Here is a 23,067-nt window from a genome sequence, read left to right as displayed (position 1 = left end):
AAACCAAAGGCACCCAAGCACTTGGGACAGAGGCAGACAGTGAGTTTGAGGCCAGACTGGTCTACAGAGCTAGTTGCAGGATAGGCTCTAAAGCAATACAGAGAAACCCTGTCTCGAAAAAGAAACAAACAAACAACAACCCCCCACCCCCGCCAAAAAAAACAAAACAAAACAAAACAAAAAAAACCCAAAGGCATTATCAGTAGCTATAAAATACCACTGAATTACATACTGTGAGGCCTGACACCCTAGAGAAAAACACTCTACATCTTAGCACTTTCGCCCTGCAGGGACTTACAGGGAAGCTCCCCAGTTTGAGTCTGACTTTTCGTATTGCAGAATGCAAATCTTTGCATTTGATTGGGCTGCTGCATAGATCCAGGGTAAAACCCTTGCCTGTTTTACAGAAAGCTCCAGAAATCTGTACATACAAAAGGAAAATTAACAAAGTGACACACCTCCAAACTATACTGTAGAGTTGGTAAACAATGACAAACACAATCTGTTCCCATTTAGTTTATCTTGTCAAAGCATTTTAAAAATGTGTGTATGCATCCTTGAATTATGGGTCATTCTTTAGGTTATCTGTCTTTTCTTTTAAACACTGGTTGGTTTGGTAGAATTGCAAATGTGCTACTTTGAAAGTTGTACTCTGTTGACAATTGTGTGTATTCTATACATGGAAGAAGGAGGGGGCTGCGAGGAAAGGAGAAGAGCAGAGAGGGAGGGGACAGGGAACAAGGCAGGAATGGGAAGGCATATTTTTTCTCATAGGCAGAATATCTCATATGTAGACTTCACACACACACACACACACACACACACACACACACACACACACAGAGAGAGAGAGAGAGAGAGAGAGAGAGAGAGAGAGAGAGAGAGACCCATCCCATCTGGGAGGAACAAGGGGGCCAAAGATGAGGGAGAAAAAGTTGGGAGAGATAGCAGAAAAATGAATATGAATGAAGTTCAAGGACACATGTGTGTGTGAAAATGTCAATGAGAAGTGCATTATTGTGTATGCTAAACAAAAGCTAATATAAAAACTGATGAGAAAGGATTATGCTGATTTTGCTTTATGTGCAAAAGGATGATTGTCTATCCTAACAATATTTAGTTGAACAAAATTCTAAGAGCCGTGTCAAAGCAAATGCCTCTAAAGCATATTTACACATATTTTAGGCATTGCTGGTGTGTGTTGCTACTCATTATTGCAAAATCGAATCTTATTGCTAGAAGTGACTCTGACCTCTACTAGTATGTTTTTCTGCAGCTTGACCTGAAGACCCCAAGTGCTTGCATATGCACATAGTGAGAGTCTTAGTGGGGACTATGCAGACCCCATCAATCAGGGGAGCGGGGCATGCTCCAGACCCACAGCAGTTCCCAGTGGAAGACGGCGTCTTTCGTTTCGGCCCAGTGTGTGGTGCAATGAACATGACCTTTCAACTCAGCATATCCCTTGCCACAGTGATTCATTCATGTTTTCATAACCTCTATCCCGATCATCTGGTAAACTCATAAGCCCGATAGCTTTGCATATTTCACTGATGACATGCAACATGCCCTGATGTTGATGGCCCCTCTGCTGTAACTCACAGGGCTTGGACCAGTAGGCCACGAGATAATTAACCTACATGAAAATGAATTCATTTCACTTCACTAGGTTATAGGTAACATCTGCCTCTGATAGTCACCATCATTAAAATGGAAAGTACTTTTAAAAAGTTTACGATAACACAGCAATACGACTGCTAATATTTTACTGGATGAAACTGAAGTCAGGATTGAAAGAGTTAAAACATGCAAAGGAATTTGGTGCATCAGAATCACATACTGGCCGAATACTGGTCAGACAGCCCCATTCTGAGACTAGAATGCCAGAATACGGGTGGAAGCAGGCATAGATGAAAAATGTCAACTCAGGACAAATACAAAATAGAACCCAATGCTTAACAGAGGTGGGGAATGATGGGAGAAGTCATTCTGTAAATATATTTCTCATACTGGTTAACGAATAAAGCACTGTTGGTCAATAGGAAAGCAAGATAGGGGGGACTAGGAGACAAGGAGGAGAGGGGAAGTAGTAAGGAGGAGTCAGCATGGGGAGACTGGAGAGAGCAGAACACCAGCCGGCTCTCCGGTAAGATGAGGCCACGTGGAAATACTTAGATTAATAGAAATGGGTTAATACTTAAGACAGAGCTTGCCTGTCTTAAGATAAGAAACAAGCAACAGGCCAACAGAATTATATCTAATACAGAGTCTCAGTGTGTTATTTGGGGCTGGCGCCGCGGTGGGTCCAGGCCTGCAGGAAAAACCTTACTCCCAACAGGAGTATAAAACTAACATGCTCTGAAACTGTAGCACTAGGTTTGTGGTACTGAAATGCAGACAAGGAAGTAAACTGTCTTTTTGACACACCCAGCACACACACTGTGTACTCCCACTCAACAGTTTTGTCAGAGAGAAGGTTTGGGCTCAGCCTATTTTAGTCATACAGCTCTTCAGCCAAGTTTAGAACTTTTAAAGTGATGCTAGTCCTCTCATCCAACATGGGTGTGATCTAGAAGCTTCATTCTTGGTAGATTAGTCTTAATAAGCAATATTTTTAGCTCTAGAAAACTTGAGTGCAAAGTTGAGATGAGAAAGAAGTTTACAGTTAATTTGGAGCTATGGGTAAGATTTGGTAAATGTTCTCATTTTAAAAAATTATTATTTTGTAATGTATAAGTGTTTATATGCATACCACATGCATACCTGGTATCCAAGGAGGTCAGAAGAGGGCATCAGATTGTAGACAGGACTTTCTGTCCCACCTGGTCCCAAAGCCATTTGGTCCCAAACAAACACACTATATTAATTATAAACTCTTTGGCTGATGGCTCAGGCTTCTTATTGGCTAGCTCTCTCTTAATTATTAACCCATTTTTATTAATCTATGTATCCCCATGTGTTTTTGGCTTGCCAGAGAATGCCCTGGCATACTATCTTCCCAGTAGCTACATGGTGTCTGTCTTGAGACTCACTCTCTGAGTTCCTCCTCCCAGAATTCTCCTAGTCTGGTATCCCTGCCTACACATCCTGCCTGGCTACATCCTGCCTGTCCATTGGCCAAAACAGCTGTATTCATCAAACCAATAAGACAAACATATATTCACAGCATACAGAAGGACATCCCCCATCAATGGATCCTTGGAACGCGCATCATAGATGGCTGTGAGCTGTCATGTGGGTGCTGGGAATCAAATCTGGTTTCTCTAGAAAAGCAGTAAGTGCTCTTAACAACAAAGTAATCTCTCTATCACATTTTACTTTTTGAGGGGGTACTATGTATGTATGTATGTACGTACGTATGTATGTATGTATGTATGTATGTATGTATATATATTTTGAGAAAACATATTTTCAAAGTTATGAATCTGGAATTTTTTTAGATACAAGAAATTGAGGAATCCTCAACTTACCTAACTCATAACAGGAAGAAACATAAGGATGAAAATAACATGGGAATATTTAAAAAGGGAAGAGATATTTAAAAAGAAATTTCAGTGCTAGAGAGATGGTTCAGCAGTTAAAAGCACTTCTTTTACAGATGACCTGGGTTCCATTCCCAGTACCCACAAGACAGCTCATAAGCTCCTATAACTCAAGTTCCAGAGACTCATAGACCCCTTTCTTACCTCCCCAGGTTCCTGCAAGCGCATAATAAACTCAAACACACAGAATAAAAAAACAAGTAAATATATTTTTAATTACATGTGAAATTTGTTGTTAAAGATATTAAATATGGATGTTCACAGAGAAGTTTTAACTATGCAAAACCAGTCATCGTGGGGTAAAGAAATTTTAGTAAGATAAATGGCCATGGTCTAGTTAAAATGAAATTCCTGGATTAGAAGCCATGAGACTTTGAAGAAGGACACCATATGTCAATATGCTGTTTTAAGGCTATTGACTTTTATTAATAACAACGCTCCTCTTGACTAGATCTGAGGCCACCTGTGTGCTGAATTTTGACCTAAGAGTCAGTCCAATAAGACCCCATATTTGCAAAATGTGTGAAGGCCAAATTTGCTGGTGCTGAATTTATGGTTTCAATGCAAGTTCATGCAATAGTCTTGAGTGTCATTCCTTTTAGGTATTTCTCTGCTATCCATACTCAAGAGTGATTATTCTCTTCACTGACTAGGTTTTTATGTTTCTGTCTCCCCCTCTTTTCTCTCTAAGACATATAATGATTAACACGTGATCTGTAACTGTACTCCATATTTACAAAGAATTGAATACAAGACATCTATGGCAAAGGGATATTTCATGGATGTTGTTCTTTTGCACCAAGGGAACAAGTGGCCAAATAGATTTCAAAATATAGACAGGCAAGTTCATTTACTAGACAGCAGATGATACTGAGGACAGTTCACTGTGTAGCTATATTCCATTTGTAATGTTTTATGTACATATAAAAAGCTTTAGTAATAGTGACTGCAGTGGGAAAGCTGAAATATAATTTTGCAAAGAACACGTGCAATAACCAAGTTGAATAATGCCCAGGACATCAGTACAGTGCTAATGGTTAAGCCACCCCTCCTGATGGGATCAGAGAAAAGAGTCGTTCCAGAGCCTAGAGGAGGCTCAATGCCAGCATTCTATTAGAATAGAGTCTTGCTGATGGAAGCTGGGTGACCGCTCCATAAGGCCTCCAGCGTGCACTTTATGAGAAATCACTCTCTTCTGTCGAGCCAGAGATGGATAGCCACAGCATGGTATTTTATCAACTATATAGAGTCATAGAATTCAGAATTGAAAGAGACCCCGGAGAAGATGGATTTCAACTCTTGCCTTTTATATACAGGGGGATAAGATGCTTCACAGAGTGAATGTTGTTCAAGGAATTCAAGTAACTGGTGACAAAGTGGGGTATCAAATCTAATTTTCCAATGTTAATGTTTAGTAAACATATTTCCAAAAGAGAGTTCTATTTCTTAGATTTCTAAGGCATTTTTTTAGTGAAATATCCCAAAGCAATGATAAGGAGCTCCAGTGAGAACAGATAAATAGCCAGTAGTACTTAGAGTGATCCACTTTAGCAGGAAGCTGGATTCTTAATGGGAAGTGAATGCATGGGATATGCAGTTATCCATCCCAAACTATTTAGCTTGCTTTTCTAATAATAGCTTGCAATTCCTGCTTGGATTCATAGCTAAGCAGTAAAGTAAGCATGCAGAATAATGCATGACAATAGCCCACTCCATCTCAGGTTCTTAGAAGTCTGCTGGCCTCTCCTAGTTTTCTCTCTAGAGATATCCTTCCTTCCATGAGCTCATCTTGTCCTGGTTGTTTCCTGCTTCAATAAAAGAATAAGTCAACCATAGATCCTTAGGGAGCCAGGGTATTGTTATAAACTATATCCCACTAATTACAGAGTCCTTCAGAAAGACCAGAGAACAGATTTCAATCCCCTATACTGTCTTCGGAATGGAAAGGAAGTAAGGAAGCATATCGGCTCTCTGCTCTCCTAAGCCACAGTTTGGATAATGGATACTTTCCTTATAGAGCTATGGAAGAACAAGGCTAGGACCATTAGCAAATGCTAGAAACACAAAGGGGTGGCATCTTCAACAAGAAGGCTATGTTAGAAAGGAAATAATTCTAAACTCTATCATGTGTCTCCCCTTCCACTTCCCTCCCCCCACCCCGAAAAGGTTCTGAATATAAAGAATCCTTTTCTGTCTTGAACACACAAGCAAAAATGAATCAAAGGTGTCACTGCAAGTACAAGTAACAATATGTAAGTATTTTAATTGTTATGTTGTCGTTGTCTTGATCTGTATCTTATAGCTCTTTGTTCTAAATTATTGTTGAATTACTGAGACAGGTGATGTTTTCCTGAGATGAAACCATAGCTCCCAAGTTATCAGGAATTAATTTCTAAAGTCAGGGAAAATTTCATAAATTAAAATTTCTCTGAAAATCCCCTCAGAACATAAATGGTGAGGTCTCTTAACACACCCAGCACATCCAGTTTACTTGGTATGGAAACAGAGTGTTGCCAATAGCGCCCTTTTTTTTTCTTTTTTTTTTTAAAGAAGGTATTTTTGTACTGCTAGGCTGCACTGGTCTATTAAAAAGGCTATTTCTGTGCAATTGAAATTCTGCTACAGAGACCTGGCCACAGCCATGAGAGGCCAACAGGAGAGAAAAGCCACTGAGAACACAGAAGATCAGTCCCTTTGCTTACTCAGGGAAAAGGCATCTGGATGAGCTCCGGTTTTATAATGAAAAAGCAAACAAAACAAAACACTCAGTATTGCACAGGAAACAACGGTGATCATCTAATGAGGGAGAATATCATGATGTTTTGATTTTTTTAGTTTTTATTTATTTTAGTTTTTATTTCTTCAAAATGATAACCTGAGTCATCACATTTCTCCTGGAAAATTTCTGCACCCTTGAAAGCACATTCTCAGAGTACCAGACCCGGAGGTGGCTTCAGGAGGCACCGATGCCTGCCTTCAGTTGTCAGCATATGCCTATCTGCTTGGTAAAAGATGAGGGAAATACTGGCACTGTTACCATGTGGTCCGAGCTATGCAGAGGGTTCCCGAGGCCACTGAAAGCAAGTTTAGCAGACAAGCTTCAGTACTAAATAAACGAGAGCTATGAACTTCAAAAAGGAATTCCCTTTGAAGTTGCCACTGCAGTGACTTTGCCTCTTTTGATTTTTGTTTCACTGCTAGGGGAATAGAAGTTATTAGCTACCATTTGCCTAGTGGCAAGGAAGAGAAAATGCATTAATCCAACCTTCAAGAAGACAACTTACAGAAATGATGACCTGTGTGATCCCAAAAGAGATCAAATGGAAGGCAGGAAAGCTCACGACCCTGCTCTTACAATGGCAGTGACGGGAGGGTATGTGGGAATAAGTACCGTCAGAGTCCTTTCTTGTTATGAGCATGTGGAACTGCAAACAAGAAATGAATCCACAGGAAAAACAAACAAACAAACAAAAAACAATTTATATTTTTCTTTCTCTCAGTATTACCAACCTGTTTGAGTCATCCATCCACAGAACCACAGAAGTAACATGAAAAACCTACCAATGCTTGATAAACTCACTTTTAAAATTCATGAAAATTTAAACGTCCTTTTAAAAACCCCTTATTGAACTATAATATACAAACCAGATGGCACATATGCAGGAGTTATACATGCACACATGCATGCACACACAGACACAGACACACACACACACACACACACACCACCACCAGTACTTGAATCAAGAAAGAAAAAAACCCTTGTTTTTGTCCCCTTCCTGGGGCATTCGATTTAAAATTTCTATATTGTACAAATCCCATATTTAAACACTGGTTTGTACTAAAGAAGACATCCTGTGACTAATACCAAACATACCCACAGCCAACCTGCTTTCTAGATTCAATGGTTTTTGTTAAATGACTCTTGGTTACAATTTTTTTCCGTTCCCTATCAGGCCCTCCCAAATGTCCTATCAATCACTTTTCACTTCTTTATTTGTTTTATTATGTGTCATATATATTCATCTTTTAAATGGCATTATAAGTTTCTTTTGGAACTTTCCCAATTATTAGTTGTCTTTTCCACTGAGACCAGAAAGCACTAGGCAATGGCTAGGAGGAGGAACCAGGCAGATGGACCTAGATCAAATAGGTCATAGAAGTAAAAGTGACTTGAAGGGATGGCTTCCAAGAAATCCTTTTAGATACAATTTCAAACATAAAACTGAAAGTTTACTTCTCATATTGAATGCTCTATTTTCAATTCTGAATCATCTTATGGGCATCCATATATAAAGTTTATCTTTCCTGCCCTTTGCGATTTTTGACTATTTCATGCAGCAATGTGGTCTTCCACTTCTGTTTACTTTACATGCTTAGGAATGACAAAGGGATGCCAGAATATCATCCCACTCTGTTTTTGAAAATAGGAGACTTTGCATTTCCAGAAGCCATAATATAACTTCAAATTTTAAAAGATCAGAACAGAGTTACTGGTGGCACTTTTAAAACTAAGACCAAGCAAGCATGGATAATTGGGTCTAATAGACTGCTTAATAACAACGGACAGAGTTACAAATGCAGGGTCACAGCATCTCCTTTCTCACACGGCCCTCTGTCTCTCCATCAGCTCTCCCAATATTCATGATTAACTTCATAAGAAGAAGGTTCTTCAAAGCTTCAGAAGATGGAGAAATGTGTGAGGACAGAAACAGCCAGAAGGGTGTTTTCCCAGGAAGGCTTGGGTTTCTTTTCCTTAAAGACCATCCTGTAAATATTTATTGCTATTGCTGTTTGCTGTCCTTACGGGATTTACAGTCATATGTATTGAGGATACTCTCTTGCTTTTCACCAGGGAAAGAGACTTACTCACAAGTAGCATGAAGGAATCAGGGGTCAATGGAAAACAGAGTGTGTGAGCCCCATGCGTCTTCCTAATGACCTCCTTCTCTTCTGAGAAAGCTCAGGACATGGGCAAGGAAACAGACGGCAGTGAGAAGCATCAGAAGCTTGCCAGAGCATGCCGGCTTGGTGGGAAAAAACACCACGGACACCATGGCAAGCATGGATCAGGGCTCTTGAAACTGAAGCTTACCCTCTAATTTTACGTGAGTCAATCCACAGGTAAGTTTTTTCTCTTCCTAGTGGCTTTCCAGTTACTAGGAAGAGTTCAAAACAAAATGCCATTTCCTAACAATTAAAATGGAATTGATTCGGTGACTGGCATTATTTCCAAGCTTTGATCACCCTGAAAAAGGGAGCTTGGAGCTAGTTAGGCAAGGGTACCTGTCACTAAGTCTAATGACCTGACTTTAATCTCTGGATTCCGCATGGAGAGAACCAACTTCTGCCAGGGGTCCTCTGGCCATCACACACTGTGGTGTGCCACACTAAATAAATAATGACTGAAGGTAGCAAGATTAAAGAAAAATGGAATATACACTTACAAATTATGTAAAAAAAAAAAAAAAGGCTTCGATAGAATAAATGAAGGCAAAGCGTAGATATTGTGAAAACGAACAAAACAGCACATAACTTTAAAGCTTGAAAAACTAAAGTTTATTAAGAAAGGTTCTCCCTGCCACGAAGAAAAAGATCACTTAAATCAAATACTATAGTGTTTTATGCCAAACTGCATTTTTCTTAAAAAACCCATGCATTCCATTCAGAATGCAGTCTCTGAGACAATCAATGGCATTGCAGAGTTGCCCATAACTGCATGAATGAAAACATAAGCACATGAATGAAAACTTTAGTCTGGCTATTTTTTAATGGCCAGACGAAAGTATTGAACATCAGCTGTTATCCAATGGGAGGAGTGAGACGAACAGGGAGCATTTAGTCTTTCATGATGAAGATGATTAACAAAGGTGAAATGCAGAGATGGGTGGGGCTCAAATTTTTAAGGAGACACTGGCGAGAAGAAAACGTAATGAGGGATAATAAGCTTCCTTTCCATCATTTCAGAGGTGTGGAATAGTCCTAAATCATTACCAGGGCTCATATCAAGCCGCTTGTGCTCAGTGAAGGCCACAGAAAAAACAGGAAGAACATCTGATCTCTGGTCTTCTGAAATCAGTGGGATTATCAACCAACCTGACGCAGAAATGACCCAAGGATAAGGGAACCAGACCACCCCGTGATCAAAAAGAAAAGGCACAAATGAAGTGAACTAAACTCCGCTGATCTTTACTCGTATTCTGTGTTGTTCATGTCTCTAGGTAATTACAGCCTGAAGGGCTGTTCTAAACCCTGCCTCTGTTACAACACTTGCCTTACATAGTTAGGGCATGAACTTTGGCACCCATGCAAATGAGAAACACAACACAAATTCAATTCTTCCAGTGTCAATAGCATGAACAAGCTGTTATAATACCCTGGGCAACACATAACCTTTCTGCGTATTGATGTTCATTTCTGTGATGTGGAAGGTCTAGGCCAGGTAATTCCTCCTATTCCATGTCGTTATTCTATTACCTGTTTCCAGCCTCCGATTTTAAAAGCACGTGCTTTAAAATGAGTTAGTACACAACGCCCGAGATCTACTGGGTTAAATGCTCGCTTTTCTGAAGAGAAGTGAGTTTCTGCTTTGACCCAGCATTCTCAGACCATCTCTCAAGGCTCTAATCTTTTAGCAGGTAGAATGTTACTCTCTGAACCACCATTGCTTTCTTAGTTCTTTTCCCGTCTAGTCTGTGCCTCATTTATTTCACTTAAAGATATTTAAAATGTCATAAAAATTGAGGCTATCAATCATTTTTGTCAATTCTTCAGAAGGGCTTTGCCTCAGGGCTGGAGAGATGGTTGGTGGTTTAGAATGCTTGCTACTCTTCCACGGGACCCAGGTTCAGTTCCCAGCCCCCGCACCAGGAACTACCAACTGCCTGTTACGTACAGTTCTAACGGGACAATCCTCTGGACTCACCAGGCACGCACCTGTGCAAATGCATATGACTAGGCACTCACACTTACACAAAAAGTAAAGTAAATAAATTTTCAAAGTGCTTGGCCTGACTAGGTGTGAAGCAAGATATCTGTGCACCCACACGTGGGTGTAAAACAAGCAGGGGGTATCTCCACGGATATCACACATGCACCGTGAATGGCTTTTCTCCTAGTATTCTGAAATCCCAAGTTCCAATTTTGGGTAAATGTTGAGGAAGAAAACAAACTAACCAAATTAACATTCAAATTTCTAAGGAAAGTGAGGGAAGAACCAGACAGTAATTAAGTGCACTGTCTTCTTTCAAAGTCCCTCTTCTCTTTAAGGGAATTGAGATTTAATTAAACATATTTTGGTAAATGAAAATTATTCTGCTCATATCCCAAACCCAGGAGATTGACTTGACACACCTGTACTGTAAGAAAAGAAGGAGAACCAACTTCAGTCCTCACTAGGAACAGTTGTGCTCCTGCAGTCAAAGTTTAGTTTGCTTAAAAATCAACTGGAAAGTTTGCTAAATATTTCATTTTTCTGAGTCTAGTGGTGTGTAATAATCTATAATATTTATGGCAAAATATGTCCATGTGTGAATATATATTTACGGTGGGTTTATTCCAAAATATGTAGCATGCAATTTATAAAAACCAATAAAATATACAGTATGCTTTATTGTAAATTCCATGTAAACAGTTGAGCCTCACAAATTCTTTCACTGGGCTTTTCTAAACATTTTTAATAACTCACCTGTGGCTGTAAATGGGCAATGTGTACTTACAGCTAGAATACCTACTGATTTTTGTTTTGTTTATTGAAGCAATAAGAATAATGTTGGGACTGCATCTGCTCTTTAATCATAGCAAAATCTTTGCTGTCCCTGGAAATGGGGATGTTATAACAATAGTTCTTTTAATCTATTTTAGTCATTGACCATAATCTGTATGGGCGTTATTTTCCAGTATGTTACTTGCTCTAAGCAAAAAGCAAAACAAACCCCAGCATTATAAAAGGCTGTCTTGAAGAATTCTTCAGTTTCCATGGTGTAAACGTTTACAATATGGCTGGTTTCCCATCCCCAGCAAAACAACATTGAGCATAGAGTTAGGAAGAAGTGAGCAACATCGCAATGGTGTGTGTCCAGCACACAGACATAACAGGTATGAATGTGTAGCGCTGAAAGTAAAATAACAACAAGGCAATAAATTACCAATACTCACTGCCCACCCCTCCTTTTTTTTTTTTTTTAAAGGCATGATGGCTGTATATTTAACAAGCAGAGTATTACCTGTTGGCTCTTGTAAACATACAAGACGGTGTCAGAGCACCACAGCCTGGGCCTGACTGTGTATGCCATCCAGAAGGTCTAGTGAGATCAGAGATTTTTATTTTCAACAAAGGAGTATTATGTAACTAGTCCTCAGACTAGACTCTCTTAGAGATTGATTGTGCCCTTTAGAGGTGAATCTATTAGGATCTTCAGTTCATTCTAATTATTTTAATGAGACATCACAGTGGCTCTTTTGTTTAAAAACAGCACCATAAAAATGTATCATTAAAAATACTGAGTGTGGATAGCGAAATGAATTTGCTCATCCACTGTGGACTGAAGATTGTAAAAAGGGATGTGCTGGATGACTTGGTGGAATCTCTTAAAGTTTAAGCACTCGGTGATTCAAAATGGCATTTCTAGATATCTACCCCCAAATATTTCTTAGCATCACTCACTGCAGAAAAAAATCACGTAAGCAACTGTAACAGGGACAAGAATTTCACACACCTATATGACAGACTTCTTCAAACGGCAGTGCCAAGATTTCCTTTCTCTTTCTTCTTCTCTCTCCTCCTACCCTCTCCATCTTGTGCGTGCGTGTGTGTGCATGTGCATGTACATGTACGTGTGTGTGTGCATGTACATATGTGTGCGCATGTGCATGTGCTGGGTCAGTGTGCCAGTGGAGGTAAGAGGACAATCTGTAGGAGTCACTTCACCCTCCACTGTGTGGGTCCCAGGGATTGAGCTCGCTCATCTGCCATGTGATTTTTTTTTTTTTTTTACCAGCTCCCAAAGGAGGTTTTTAAATAAGTAATCTAAAATGGTGCAAAAGGACCCAGTCAAAAAGTGATCCTAGGACCCACAGCAGCACCGGCTTTGCAAAGGAATGAGTGAAAATGGGCTGGGTGGGTACTGCAGGAAAGCATAGCTGGCTGGAAGCTGCTTGTAGAGACCACGGGGAGACAGAAGCAGCAGCGAGGGAGAGCAATCTTTGATCCCGGTTCCCACCAACTTGGCACTTAGACATCAGAGAGCAGGGAGCACTCACGCACATTCAAGTAGGTTTTCTGCCTTCCGCTGGAATGCAATCATTTTAAGTGCAGCGGCCCTGCCACCGATCTCCGCTCTATCTTGTTCAAAAATGCATTAGCAAGGGATTTTTTTTCCCCTGGGCTCACAATTTTAAAGCTTTTTCCCAATACCCCTGTGGCCACAACCCTGTAAGTGCTGGAGAAGGCTGGAACCAGCAGAATGACAATTCCTCTGAAATCCTGTTTCACTTCGCCCTGCCATTCCTACAGGCTTTCTCCTTCTCCTTCACTGTAGCAAAACGGCACCCCTTTGGATGTACACGCATGTGTGGGCCTGCTGAGCCTATGCTTAGGAACATGCAATTTCCTGAAAACTAAGAGAAGGGGAAGCCACACAGACAGATTGTTGGCAGGGGAAGGCAAAGCTAGAGAGCAAAGAGAAGTCCGACATTCTCGTTGCCATGATTTCATACAAACAGCTCCCTGCAAAGGTCCCAGCTCAGTTAACGGTGCATCCACAAGAGAAACAAAACGAACCATGGGGGCCAAGAGTCCAAATCTAAAGCACAAAGTCAGAATAGGGGAGAAGAGCTGCTATAGAAAATCGGCCGTGCAGGTTACAAAGTGTCTGAAGTACATGTGACTGGGTCTCAGAGAGACGGCTGCGCGCATCATAGGACATGCTGCTCTTGCCAAAGACCAGAGTTTGCTTCCTGGGATGCTGGGTGCCTCACAGCTTCCTGTAACTTCAGATCCTGGGGACCTGATACTCTCTTCTAGCATCCAAAGACGCCTGCCATCATATGCATCTTATCACAGCCCCCACAGACACATTATATTAAAAAAAACCAATAAAAATAAAGTAGGCACGATCATGCCAGCTTTTATTTCAGTCCCCTTGTTTGAAGGCCCCGCCCAGAGGCGTGTCTCCTGGATGAGTCTGTGCTGTCAAGTTGACACTATCAGCCATCACTTAAAGGACAAAGACAGATAGAATCCCTGTTGCTACTCTTCACATTTCCTTAAGGACAGGGGGTTGGTCTTGGCTTTTTTGTACAGGTGAACTGTAAATAATAAAAACCGTACAGGGAACAGCAAACATCATATAACTAGACCACATATGTTCTGTGTCTAAACTCTAAGACTCTTGAAAAATAGCAAATGTCCCTCTTATAGTACAGATGGCTATGACAAAAGATTTACTTAGGTGTATTTACTTGTTTATATGGACCGTAGGGAATGCAGCTAACATTTAGTGAACACTCATCAGAGAACTCTATGTGAGCCGTATGGTCCCATTTTATAAACTAAGAGAACAAAGAGCCTCCTACATACTGGGTAAAGGTAACACGACTAGCAGGTGCCATCATTAGGCTGTCTGGACTTCGAGTCATTAAACTCTGAACAAGTCTATTACTTATATAAGGCCATCATTTTCAATTAGACTATATCCAGTTTCCCTTGAAATTTAATTTGTGAATAATGCACCAGTGTACATTTAATAAATCATTCTGGCTTTCCCAAGCACCCATCCTGGCTTCTTCTGGCCACCATCTTACAGGGTTAGTAGCTTTTCTGCATACTCAAGCATGGAACTGGCCAGTACTTTAAAGTGAGACTCTGATGCCAAAACCTCTGGAGCAAGTGCTCTCGGATCCACGTCTTAAGAAGGCCATGGCTTTCTAACACATCTTTTCCAATTGCTTGCCACATCTCCCTTCTCTGTTAATGTCTATCATCACGAGTTTGCCACGCATGGGAGACTGTTTGGCTCTCACGCATCTGTGCATGTTTTCTACTTTTGTCTGGAATGATTCACCCTCCTGGCCCTCAGACCTGGGAGCTCTCATTTAGTTCTCAGAACCTAGCTCAGGAACCTGCTCCTCCAGACCTCTCCTCTCCTTCCTGGGTTAATCTGGAAGCTTCTCTGCAGCCCTCCATAAATGACAAGCTCATGTATGACTTCCCGTGCACACACGCACAAGCCTCTTGTGTTTGCACTACTGGTAGAGTAAACTCTGGCTGGCAGGAAGGGTAGTACCCGGCTAATGACACAGGCTTGCCTGTGACCAGCGTGGCCTTTAATAAAGCCAGGTGATTTTCAATGAAGCTCTCACAGCTTCCCATTTGGTGCAATTACGAAACAAAAGAAACAAGCCTTTCGTACAGTCTCACAGCCCATGTTTTTCCTGCTGCTAGGGGTCACAGTCCAAGCCTTTCTGGCTGTAGATTATGCTCTCTGACTGTCAATCATGGCCTCCCAAGTTTAAGGTGGTTCTTTACCATCATTGTGGGAAGTGTGTGTGTGTGTGTGTGTGTGTGTGTGTGTGTGTGTGTGTTTAAAATCCATTCTGTAAATGGAAAAACAATGCTTATTCGATTAAGCCAAATATCTCCCTCCTGCTTTTCGACAGGAAGCAGAAATTTCCTGGGAGTGTCACACTTACAGCTTATATACGGAAACCGCCATCCCAAGATTTTAAGTCATAAGGTTCAAGTCTTCACTGACAGTGGTATCAGAGTCAGGGCATTTCACATGTTTACTTACTCTCTTCTGCGCACAAGTGTACATCGTAACACACATATTTAATGCATTTTTAATAAAGAGGAGATGCTCTTTCTTCTCTTCTAATTGTTTATGAAGATAAATGTGAATTCTGCATAAAGCCTGTTTCAACATAAACAACTCTGCTGAGAATCCATGTGGGCCTGAGCTCATCCACCCACACGGGAACCCGCCATCAGCTGGTGGCCCCATCCACTCACACGGGAACCCGCCATCATCTGAGCTGGTGGCCCCATCCACCCACACGGGAACCCGCCATCAGCTGGTGGCCCCATCCACTCACACGGGAACCCGCCATCATCTGAGCTGGTGGCCCCATCCACCCACACGGGAACCCGCCATGAGCTGGTGTAAGTGGGAGTACAATGCACACTCACTGGCAGATACTTAAGGAGAAACACTATGAAATGTTTCCAAATGAAAACTGTGTTGGAAAGACACTGATATCAATGTAAAAGAAAATTCTGACACAACCCTTTCTTGTTTATCAAGTCTTTCCTTGTTTTTTTCTTATGATCTCCTAAACACATGAGCATATGTAAGTATATAGTCTGTTTAAATGTTATTGTTTACTTTTGCTTTGCTAATTGTCTATTTTTCATATCAATGATTTTAATGGTGCAGAACAGTGACTGTACAGCTCATTTAAGAAACAAAAGTATCATCATTTTGAGAACTTTTATTACTAAGTGATACATTTTTATGAAATGGAAAACTTGCTTTTCAAAACAATATATTAATTTGTAAAGCCTGCCAAACTGTACCAGGCTTTCCCAAGTCTGGTAGTCTTGAGTTTTATAATTCAATTCCTATCCATTCCCAATTCAATAAATGTAAAACGTCCCTTTTATTATTCCAATAAGACTTGATACTCTCCCATGTGCTCACTTAATTTTCTATACCATGTGACACTTAAGGGACAAGATAGTATCTACTGGTACTCAATGAATTATGAGAATTATTTTTTATACTTTTCTATTAGAGTAAGTGATACACTATTTTATGTTATAACAAGCTCTCTGAATAGTAATGCTAGCTGTCTTTATACCTTTTATATAGCTTCTTTTGGAAAAAAGTAGCCTAGGAAGGAGAAAATTCATTACATAAAATTTCCCACCTGTCTCTTACAGTAAGAATAATTGCATGCTTATCTATTAAAATATCAGTACATTATTACTTTAACATCAACACAAATTCTACAATGAGTCATCAGTAGAGCTTACGTTATTAAAGTGTTATGTTTTCCAAACATCAGTGCCTATCATCTTTCTTCTCTGAGGAATGTAGCCAGCCTCTGTCAGGAGTTGTAGAAAAATCTATGAGGAATTATGCTGACAGCAAAGTTCAGTGCCTCAGAAAGGGACAGGGAATCTGGTTTGTGTGTGCGTGGGTGTGCTGAGCTGGTCTGGCTGTGGGGCTCAGCCTGCTTGCCATTTCCAAAACAAGAGTTCCATCGCTGTTTCACAGGCAGCGTCAGAAGCTGCCTGTGCGACTGATGGCAGCTGCAGGATTCCAGAGCAAACTGTTTCTGGCTTTGTTCCTCAAACACAAACATTTGATTCAGCAAAACCTTGTCTCAGCAATCTCGATCACTGACAATTTATGAGCAGGTTATGGTGCTAGTTTGTCATGCTGGAGTCCTTTTTTAATAACAGAAATCTTATTTGTAAATTAGATTTGTACACTGGCCCACAGGCTCATGCTTAACTGATCAAATGTCTGATTAAAAGTTTTCAGTTACATAAAATTATTCCCTTCAATATGCTTTTTTTCTAGAGGAAGACAGTACAGCGTTCCAATTCTGAGGGCTGAGAATCTATGGAGTCTTGCCACCACATGGGGATGTCTCAGGCAAAGATCTGGGCCTGTGATTTCCAGCCTGTGGGTCACGACCCCTTTGGGTCAAAAAATGGTCCTTTCACAGGGTCACACATCAGATATCCTGCATATCGGATATTTACGTCATAATCCAAAACAGAAGCAAAGTGACAGTTATGAAGTAGCAACGGCAATAATTCTATGATTGGGGGTCACCACAACATGAGGAACTGGAACTGTGTTAAAGGGTCCTGGCATTAGAAAAGTTGAGAATTACTATTCCAGAATGTATTCCATAGAGACAGACATACACCTGCTCCGAGAACTTGTAACTGGATGGAACTGAAATGTGTTTGAAGAAGGAAATGTGTCTGGCCAGTTATTAGACATATCTATCATATTATAGAATTCTGGAGGAAGTATGTCAGCCCATTACGGGAAAATGCACAATAAGCCAATGAGAACTCTGTTACTAGTTACAATCTCATGGAACCAAGAGCATGGATTTACAACATGGTTGGAATTTGGCTACAAGCCTCAGAGCAAATAAGAAGCACCGATTTTGGTTGCCTTGGAAACAGAACCCATTAGTCATGTTGATGCTTCTACAACAGGAGGAGGGGCATTTTAATGAAATGCACAGTGTTCACAGGCAGAGCAACTTGTGGAGGATTATTGAGCACAATAACCAGTGCCTGACGCCAGTGCCCCAGTGCAGGAACAATGGAAGAGTGCATGCAGTGCAGGCACGAAATATGCATGAAATACAGCAGCTGCCAGATGGTTTGCAGAATCTGGTGACTCTCCCCATGGCTTGCTCATAGTAAAGTCATTAAGCCCGAAGATCCTTACTAATGGTATCGCTGGTACGAGTGACATTTCTGATAGGCACAAGAGGTAAGACAACTCATGGGATGTCAGCAAAATGAAAACACAGTAGTGTGGAAATTTGCATTGTAGAAATAACATTTAAAAGGGGATGGGCTATTGTTTGGTGGGGGGTGATAGGGGAGGGTGGGAGGGTAAGGGAACTGTGATTGACATGTAAAACAACCTTGTTGCAAATTAAAATAACTAAAGGCAGTTATCTCTGCTTGGCAGAGTATATGGGCAATTTTTCACTTTATTGCACGGATAATAGCACACCTAGTTTAAGTAATAAAGCACGGAACAATTTTCTCAGTTCCAACATTTCAAAACTCACCTCGGAAAGCACTAATATCCCCATAGTGAACTTGAAGGACAAAGTATTTACTTCCAGTTTCTCCTCCAACTCTGAATCCAACACCTAAATTGTCACAAGACAAGGCAAACTGTCATTATGGAAATCGATGCTTAAATGCATTGTAGTAGTAATTTTGTGCCCCTGCTCATGAGATCCCCAGGAAATAAAATGACTTCTGCTGTGTAAAATTAGCATACAGAAGATGAAAGGACTGCATTGGCCAGGACACTTAACCAGAACTCTATAGAATGTACTCATAGTTCCCAATTCAGAACCAGAGTGGTCCCTGGGCCTTTAACCAAACAGGTAGCTCATTCTCAAAGAAACAGTGAGAAAAAATCTGTCCCTCCTGGCCACCTAACAAATAATACAAAAAGGTTCTATTTCTGTTTAATAAATATTAATCATTATTTACATTTTCCAACTGGTAGAATCTTTGGAATATCTCAGAGTAACTACTTTCCTTCCAAAATGAAGACAAGGTCTTCAAAAGTGACAAAGAACAAACCAGTTGCTAACTAGATCATAAAATCCAGGTGTGTGTGAATGCCCCTACTGTTCCTATGGAGTTTGTTGATGATGTCTTTAAAATACACAGACATACTATTCATAGGCTGAGAAAATGCATCTACTTCTGAAATGTCAACACATCTATGTCAGACCTTCTGTGATACTTAGGCACAAGGCAATGCTCAGAGAGAATTCCCGCTGATTTGAAGCAATGCAAAGTTGAGTTCAGTTAGTGGTGATGGCATGAGCGGTGATGGCATGGGAGGAAGGGTAGGAATGTCTACCTTAAAACCATCTTCATGTACTTCATAACAGGATTCCACACCCTCTTTAATATTCTGAAGCATTTAGGCAATAAGACAGACTCTGGCCATTTACTTGGACATCAGAAACTATCAACAGTGTACAGGTAAAATCACAAAGCCAGCTAGGTCTGGCATTACACTAAATTACACGTAGTTTCTAGGACTTAAAAATAAATTATTGTTGCTGAAACAGCAATTGAGACTTAATTTCTGGTGCTCTCTTGGTGCATGAAATGTCCTTGCTGTCAAGAGTCGATGTGGCTCAGGCCAAAAGTGGCTGGAGAAATACTTCATTATTTTCTAATTCAATCCAAACTATGTAGCAAAGAGGCGAGAAAAAGTGGTCATCTACCTTTCAGTACAAAGTAGGTGGTGCTGGCACTTTTAATGAGAAGCTGCAATATGGATCACAGGCAACAACTTTTAGAAAGGACTATGAACAAGCTAACAAATACCAGTTAGTGTCATTTCAGATGTACCTTTCGGTAGCCGGGTCGGGGGGGCATTTCTTGCCCAGGCGTATAGAATATTGGCTTTATCTGTACAAGTTCCTTCATCACAAAACCTGGAGGGAGAAAGTAGCTGTAATTAGTACTTAGGTGGTGAAATATACAAATGGCTCTATATTTGGGTAGATAATTTAAAAGTCAAACACACACACACACACACACACACACACACACACATATATATATATATATATTTCATGTACTTTTAGGTTTGATAACCTAATGGAGCCTGGAGCAATTTCTGAATGGAAGAAGCACCTGAAAAGAGATGTGAAACAATCCCGTTCTGTGGCTACAGTGAGTTCCTGGATACACTATGTGAAATGCACTCTTTGCAGCCAGGTAGACAGTCAATAATAACTCTAGACACTGCCCTGCATAAGCAAACCTAATGAAGTGGCCCTCTAGACAGAGACTGACAGCAATGACATCCATGTTTTGCCTTTGGGGATCAGAGATGCTGTCAATACATATTTTGGCCATGTCAACAAATATGAGCCCTCAGAAGGATAAACAGAATTTGTGCATCTACTTAAAGGGTCCTGGACTGTAACACACACACACACACACACACACACACACACACCACTTTAAAAAGACTGTGAACACTGGCTTGCATTTACGGGGTATAGGCGCCACTCCCTCTTACTGTTTAGTGCCTTACTTTTCTCTGTAATGCAGGGATATTTACCTCACACAGCTAGTTTGTAAATTAAATGATACATAAAGCTCTTTATAAATCAAGGCACTACACACTGTATTGCACTATTTAATAAAACACTTTATTTAAAAAAAAATTACCCGCCATGGATAGACTTGAAGGTGAGGGGTGCACTCAAGTGTAGATCCTATCTCCTGTCCCACCCTGGGGGATGTCCAGCATCCCTTGAAAATCCAGCAGCTCATATATGGAAACCCTTTAGACAGGGCTGTGGTTGTGATGTATGTCTGGCAACTGTTACAGTCAGGACTCTGGTAGACCTAATTTAATATATGAAAAGTTGATGGAAAATCACATTGTTTCTAACAATATTATAACCCTCAGTTTGTCCTGTAATTGAATTAGAATTTTTTTTTTTTAAAAAACATGGTCAGGCTACATTTTTTTTATACTGATTTTATGTCTGTGTTTTGGAAAATTGGGGCCAAACAAGGTCAGAGGCAGGAAATAAAAGAGACCATAAAGGTCGAAGACTATGAAGAACAAAGACAGCTGCTTTGGTGGTAGCTGGCTCACAAAGTGGAAAATAGGCACTTGCTACCTGAGGTCTAGAGAGACTGAAAAGTGAGATTGTAGTGGCTGCTTAAACAGATCTGATGCTGCAGATCTGGAAATACATAGCCTATCTATGCAAAAACCATTGGTAAATCCGTCTCTCCTTCAAACTCAGGCAGGAACTTTTGACACATTTCCTGCTACAAACAGGGATGGGGCAAAGAAAAGAAGTCAGTATAGATGGTGCTGTTATCTGTCCGAATTAAGAATGAAAGACCAGGCACCAGGGGTTCCCAACAGTTATGTGCAGCAAATATTTTTGCTTCTATAAATCCAGCTGCAGAGAGAATGTCTAATGTTCACTGTAAAACACAACAACTACTTGTTTCTTAATGTTCACTGTCAGATACGATACACTCAAGATGAAGGATCATTACCACATGAGAATTGCGTTTTGGAGCAAATGCATATGACATCCTCACGCCAAATGTGTTAAAGGGCATTGGACAGTACCCAAAAGCATAACCATTTTCTTGTCTTTTTGTATAACAGTTAAATAAATGAGATTGTCAGATGTGATGAACTATATCTCTTACTCCTTGTAGGATATTAAAACTTCAAGATTTGAGTGGCAATTTTCATAGCTTACAACAAGGATCATAAATATACAAGTGCCTTATACCAGTGTGATGGCAGTGTTAAGATAGTTGTTTTCTCTGACATGGAAGCCAGTTTTCAATGTTCACAAAGCGGACTCTACAGAAGCAGATGGACATCTAACAGAGAACACAGGTTTAGTAAATATCCCTAAGCTATACACTTGGGACACTGGCTGGCTCAAAATGTTTCAGATGCTTCCCCCAAATGAAACATTTTTTTTGGTAGCATGACACAAAGAACGTCTATGATCTAGAACCTTGTTTTATTCCCAGAGAAAACCTCTGATCCTGCCATGGCAGTGTCCTTTTCTCCTTTCTCTTGTTTGAATTGGAAGCCTCCTTCCTAGCTCTCTGACTGGAAAGTCAAGCCTCAGTTCCAGTTTCCCTCCCCAAGGAAACCTCCTCTCGCCGCATCACCGATTCCCCGTCTTTAACCACAGCACTGCACCAAGCCTCAGCCTGCTCATCCATCTCAATCCCGACAGGAGCCTTCCACGCTGCACCCACAGCCCCTGCACATCTGCCTGGCAGTTACCAACTACATGGTGCAGTTCGCTTCTTACCCCTTTGCATGCTCAGACACCTGATCTTCCCAGTTGACTAAAAGGATACTGCATTGTCACATGTTAATTAATAATTAAAAGTTAATAATAAAAGCAAAATGTAAGCACCAGCACACATGAACCATGACTCGCCCAGCTTCTCTTCACTCTCTTAGGGATGCCGCAAACGGGCTGCACTCTGAAACCAAGAAGTCAGTCAATTCAAGCGAGTGCATAGGTCATATGGTGAGGTCACAGTTCTGAGGTCTGGCTGTCACACCTGCATTCCTCACAACACAGGACACTCATTTACAGGCAGAGACTATCTTATGAAGATTAACTTTTATTGATATTCTCATACCTGAAGATGAAATGTGTACACACAGTTCTAATAATCAAATTTCAGGTGCAACAGCAACTATTAGCCAGGGAACATAATTATGGTTGACTCAAAATTAGAGCAGACACCAACTGTATTTTTTTTTACTTTTCAAGACAAGGTTTTTTTTTTTGTATAGCTTTGTATACCAGGCTGGCCTTAAACTCACAGAGATCTGCCTGTCTGTGTCTCCGGAGTGCTGGCACCACTGCCTGGCTTCCAACTGTATTTTAAGCAATGGATATATGTCTACTGTCCTACTATAACTCAGTTACAATATGAAGGTAAAATGAAGTAGTTCTCCACCTATCTTGTAAGAGAGTAGAGGTCTAATCCCTAACATAACAGAAGCAAGAGTATGTGGTTTAATCACAGCACTCTGAAGATGGAGACAAGAATCAGTTCCACTACCTACCTACCAAAGTAAATAACGATAAAGGGAAATACAGACAGTTAATTCTAGTCCAGCAGAAACTTGTGGCGAAAGATTGCAAACGCATACCACACAGTGTCTAAAATGAAGGATGGTATGCATTTTGGAGGTTTGCTATT

General features: G+C 40.6%; 1 protein-coding gene across 9 annotated transcripts in view; it reads right to left on the bottom strand.

Annotated features, from left to right (window-relative positions):
- The window catches only part of Pam (peptidylglycine alpha-amidating monooxygenase), a 256,160-nt gene that overhangs the window by 77,349 nt on the left and 155,744 nt on the right, over positions 1–23,067 (bottom strand). For all 9 annotated transcript variants that reach the window (XM_051190860.1, XM_051190861.1, XM_051190863.1 and 6 more), the window contains exons 6-7: positions 19,690–19,775; positions 18,375–18,458 (exon numbers count right to left, since the gene is read on the bottom strand). In XM_051190860.1, coding sequence (XP_051046817.1) covers positions 18,375–18,458; positions 19,690–19,775 — 170 coding nt within the window. The remainder of the gene's footprint in view (positions 1–18,374; positions 18,459–19,689; positions 19,776–23,067) is intronic.

Source organism: Phodopus roborovskii, unplaced genomic scaffold (genome assembly GCF_943737965.1).
Source record: "Phodopus roborovskii unplaced genomic scaffold, PHOROB, whole genome shotgun sequence".
In the NCBI taxonomy this organism is placed as follows: Eukaryota; Metazoa; Chordata; class Mammalia; order Rodentia; family Cricetidae; genus Phodopus; species Phodopus roborovskii.
The sequence above is the reverse complement of the archived record's forward strand: the minus strand, read 5'-3'. Positions and strand labels throughout refer to the sequence as shown.